This window comes from Somniosus microcephalus, chromosome 3 (genome assembly GCF_052327205.1).
Source record: "Somniosus microcephalus isolate GS21.2 chromosome 3, FLI_Smic_1.0, whole genome shotgun sequence".
Lineage (NCBI taxonomy): Eukaryota > Metazoa > Chordata > Chondrichthyes > Squaliformes > Somniosidae > Somniosus > Somniosus microcephalus.
This window is the reverse complement of record NC_140989.1, coordinates 212,140,246-212,145,231: the sequence shown is the minus strand read 5'-3', so window position 1 is coordinate 212,145,231 and position 4,986 is coordinate 212,140,246. Positions and strand designations below refer to the sequence as shown.

Genomic DNA, 4,986 nt, shown 5'->3' with positions numbered 1-4,986 from the left:
CTGGCTTTCTGCGTCACAGGTACGAATCTCTCTCCTTCCACGTTTAATATCTCCCTGCTGTCGATTTCTGTCCAATTCTACTGACTTGTGATTGAAGGGAAGATGCTGAAACTAGAGGAATGCTGACTGTCTCGAGCAATATCTCATTTTACACCGTCTTTTTGTGACAGTGCTTACTTCACTTTCTTCCTCTATTTCCCCTCAGGTATCAGTGGGGGACATCATCATGACCCAGTCTCCCCCGGTGCTGTCAGTGAGTCAGGGACAGACCGCGACCATCACCTGTACCGCCAGCTCATCCATTAGCTACTACCTTGCTTGGTACCAGCAGAAAGCCGGCCAGAAACCCGCTCTCCTGATCTATTCAGCAACAACTCGTTTCACGGGAACCTCGGAGCGTTTCACCGGCAGTCAACAGTCCAACACATTCACCCTGACCATCAGCAATGTGCAGAGTGAGGATGTGGCCAACTATTATTGTCAGCAATATAACAGCTTCCCTCTACACAGTGAGACACAGCCTTACAAAAACCTCAATACACACAGCACCACCTCCTGTTCTGACTCACCCCACAGTTATATATATAAATATAATAATGGACACACAGCACCGCCTCCTGTACTGACTCACCCCACAGTTATATATAATACTAGCTGGAGTGCCCGGCGGTGCCGAGGCTATTTCGAGACCATGTTGTTGTTGGAAGAGAGAGAGAGAGCGACTGGGGGGAAGAGAGAGAGCGACTGGTGGGAAGAGAGAGAGCGACTGGTGGGAAGAGAGAGAGCGACTGGGGGTAAGAGAGAGAGCGACTGGGGGGAAGAGAGAGAGCGACTGGTGGGAAGAGAGAGAGCGACTGGGGGGAAGAGAGAGAGCGACTGGGGGAAGAGAGAGAGCGACTGGGGGGAAGAGAGAGAGCGACTGGGGGGGAAGAGAGAGCGCGACTGGGGAAGAGAGAGCGCGACTGGGGGGAAGAGAGAGCGACTGGGGGGAAGAGAGAGAGTGACTGGGGGGAAGAGAGAGAGCGACTGGGGGGGAAGAGAGAGAGCGACTGGGGGGAAGAGAGAGAGCAACTGGGGGGGAAGAGAGAGAGCGACTGGGGGGAAGAGAGAGAGCGACTGGGGGGAAGAGAGAGAGCGACTGGGGGGAAGAGAGCGAGCGACTGGGGGGAAGAGAGAGCGCGACTGGGGGGGAAGAGAGAAAGCGACTGGGGGGAAGAGAGAAAGCGACTGGGGGGAAGAGAGAAAGCGACTGGGGGGAAGAGAGAAAGCGACTGGGGGGGAAGAGGGAGAGCGACTGGGGGGGAAGAGAGAGAGCGACTGGGGGGGAAGAGAGAGAGCAACTGGGGGGGAAGAGAGAGAGCGACTGGGGGGGAAGAGAGAGGGCGACTGGGGGGGGGAGAGAGAGAGCGACTGGGGGGAAGAGAGAGAGCGACTGGGGGGAAGAGAGAGAGCGACTGGGGGGAAGAGAGAGAGCGACTGGGGGGAAGAGAGAGAGCGACGGGGGAAGAGAGAGAGCGACTGGGTGGGAAGAGAGAGAGCGACTGGGGGGGAAGAGAGAGAGCGACGGGGGGAAGAGAGAGAGCGACTGGGGGGGAAGAGAGAGTGCGACTGGGGGGGAAGAGAGAGTGCGACTGGGGGGGGAAGAGAGAGAGCGACTGGGGGGGAAGAGAAAGTGCGGGGAAGAGAAAGTGCGACTGGGGGGGAAGGTGGCCCGATGGACCCCTGCGAAGGAAGGAAGAAGGTAAGCTCTCCCTCCCTGTCCCACCCCCTCACTCTTTCCCTCCCTGTCCCACCCTCCTCACTCTTTCCCTCCCTCACCCTCTCCCTCCCCCTCCCCATCTCTCCCTGCTTTACTCTCCCTCCCCCACTCCTCACGCTCTCCCCTCCTCTCCCCTCTCTCTCGTCTCCTGCTTCTCTCCTGCTTCGCCTCTCTCTCCCTCCCTCCCCCCTCCTCCCACTCCTCCCCCACCCTCCCTCTCTCCCCCTCTCCCCCACCCTCTCTCTCTCTCCCCCCCCACCCTCTCTCTCTCTCCCCTCCACCCCACCCTCGTCTCTCTCTCCCCTCCCCCCCACCCTCTCTCTCTCTCCCCCCACCCCCCACCCACTCTCTCCCCCTCCCCCCACCCTCTCTCTCTCCCCCTCCCTCTCTCTCCCCCTCCCCCCCCTCTCTCTCCCCCCTCCCCTCTCCCTCCCCCCTCCCCTCTCCCCCCTCCCCACACCCTCTCTCCCCCCTCCCCCCACCCCTCCTCTCTCCCCCCCTCCCCCTCTCCCCTCTCTCTCCTCCCCTCCCCCCACCTCCCTCTCTCCCCCCCCTCCCCCCACCCTCCTCTCCCCCCTCCCCCCACCCTCTCTCTCCCCCCCTCTCTCTCCCCCCCACCCCTCTCTCTCTCCCCCCTCCCCCACCCTCTCTCTCTCCCCCTCCCTCTCTCTCTCCCCCCTCCCCCCACCCTCTCTCTCTTCCCCCAACCCCCACCCTCTCTCTCTTCCCCCCATGCCCCACCCTCTCTCTCTTCCCCCGCACCCCCACCCTCTCTCTCTTCCCCCCACCCCCACCCCTCTCTCTCTTCCCCCCACCCTCTCTCTCTTCCCCCCACCCTCTCTCTCTTCCCTCTCCCTCCTTGCCCCTCTCCCTCCCTGCCCCTCTCCCTCCCTGCCCCTCTCCCTCTCCCCCCTCCCTATTTCTCTGTCTCTCTGACGTCTGTTCCCCTCTGTCGCTCTCAGTTTTTTCTTCTGCCATGGTGCCCGATTTGCTACTCCAGGCCCCGCCGTCCGCCCGCTCTCCCGGGGCAAGGTAAGAGCCGGGCTCCGGCCCCACACCGCCAGGGATCAGCACCCGAGGAACCCGCCCACCGCCCAACGTGAAACAAAGACCCTCCTCACCTGTCACGGAGTTGAAGTCTCCGAAAGCGGCCACGGTGCGCCGGGCCTCTTCCCCCGCACATTCAGGAGGTGCGGGGGAAGAGAGAGAGAGAGACAGACTGGGGGGGGGGGGTGAGTTAGACGCCGCCGCGCACCTGCTCCGCGGAGCTCCATGCCGCCACCGCCGCACCAGCCTTTACTAAGATGGCGGCGGTAGCGGCGCTCGGCTGAGGCCCCGCCCCTCCAGCCTTCACAAAGATGGCGGCGATCGGGGGCCGCTTGTTGACTGGGGCCAGGAGGTGCCTAGCTCGGGCGTGGGTGCGGAGAGGAGGCCGAGGCTTCGAGGCCTACCTGCAAAAGCGGGGAAAGGTAGGAAAATTAATGAGATTAGATGAAAGATTTAGAAAGTAATTAACTTTTTTTTTAAACTATTTCTGAAAGCAATTAACTTTTTTTAAAAAAGAATTTCTGTTTTAAAAGGAACTTTTTTTTTAAAGACGCAGAAAGCGGGAAAAAGAAATGAAAAGTTTGGAATCAAGATGGCGGCGACTCACCTCGGTTCAGAACGATAAGGCCCGCCCACACAGGCACCGATTGGTGGACCGTCAGGTCCACCGAAGCGTAGGATTGGTCAATCGGTCCCGTCACTCAACCGTAGAAGGGCCCGGCCCGCACGCGCCAGGAAGCCGCCGTACGATTGGTCGACCCTCGACGTCACTCGATGCTAATGAGCGGATAATGAGCGGAATTTTGAATGTTTTTTGGATACCGTGGGCACAATTTTTGTCTCATCGAAAAGTAAATATGCTTATGACCATTCCGGAATCGTAAGCTTTCTTTTGATGTGACACACGTGTAGGTACGCTCTATAACTTGAGAGTGTATAGCCGGACAGACAGACAGACAAACGGAAGGCCAGAAGTGCCGTTTTTATATATAGATAGATAATAATGGACACACAGCATCGCCTCCTGTACTGACTCACCCCACAGTTATCTATCTATCTATCTATATATATAAAGCGGTTCTTCTGTCTGTCATGCCGTCTGTCTGTATTGAATAAACTCGAAAGTTATAGAGCGTACCTACACGTGTGTTACGTCGAAAGAAAGCTGACGATTCCAGAACCGTCCTAAGCGTATTTACGTTTCGGCCCGGACAAAAAATTGCGCCCGCGGTATCCAAAAAACGTTCAACATTCCCGCTCATTATCCGCTCATTAGCATCGAGTGACGTCAAGGTCAACCAATCGTACGGCGGCTTCCTGGCGCGTGCGGCCGGGCCCCTCCTACGGTCGAGTGACGGGACGATTGACCAATCCTATGCTTTGGTGACCCGACGGTCGACCAATCGGTGCGTGTGTGGGCAGGCCTTATCGTTCATCGTTCTGAACCGAGGTGAGTCGCCGCCATCTTGATTCTAAACTTTTCATTTCTTTTTCCGCCTTTCTGCGTCTTTAAAAAAAAAAGTTCCTTTTAAAAACAGAAATTTCTTTTTAAAAAAAGTTAATTACTTTCAGAAATTGTTTTAAAAAAAAGTTAATTACTTTCTAAATTTTTCATCTAATCTCATTAATTTTCCTACCTTTCCCCGTTTTTGCAGGTAGGCCTCTAAGCCTGGGCGTCTGTTGCCAGCCATGCTGGACCCTAGGCAATTGTTTTGTGGCAAGCTCCTCCCACCCTTCGGTCTCCCCCATCACGCGATGGTTGACCAATCCTATGGCGTGTGTGGGGCGGGGCCTGATGCTAAATAAGACAGAATAAATAAAAGTTACTTCAGTCTTCGCGAGCACTGGAGTGACTGCAGCAACTATTGCAACGTAAGTGAAGAGATAGAGAATAAATAATTCAGTTTTTATATCTTCTAACTTTATATCTTCTTTCCTTAAAAAACTTTCGATTTTCAAAAGGCGAAAGTTTTTTTAAGGAAAGAAGATATAAAGTTAGAAGATATACAAAAGCCGAAAGTTTTTAAGGAAAGAACATATAAAGTTAGAAGATTTCCGATTTTGTACTTTGCAGGTACTTTTTCTAAAAGTAAAGAAATTTTACAGTTTTTTATCAAGAAAATTTTTTATTCCATGCTTCCAACCGACATGAGAAAATGGCCGCCGGCTTCTTCATGCAC

The 4,986-nt window shown here is 55.3% G+C and overlaps 1 protein-coding gene across 1 annotated transcript in view; it reads left to right on the top strand.

Annotated features, from left to right (window-relative positions):
- The first annotated feature begins 200 nt into the window (after positions 1-200).
- Positions 201-4,986, top strand: part of igl4v8 (immunoglobulin light 4 variable 8) — a 22,284-nt gene continuing 17,498 nt past the window's right edge. The window contains exon 1 of the mRNA XM_085982147.1: positions 201-504. Coding sequence (XP_085838273.1) covers positions 227-504 — 278 coding nt within the window. The 5' untranslated portion in view covers positions 201-226. The remainder of the gene's footprint in view (positions 505-4,986) is intronic.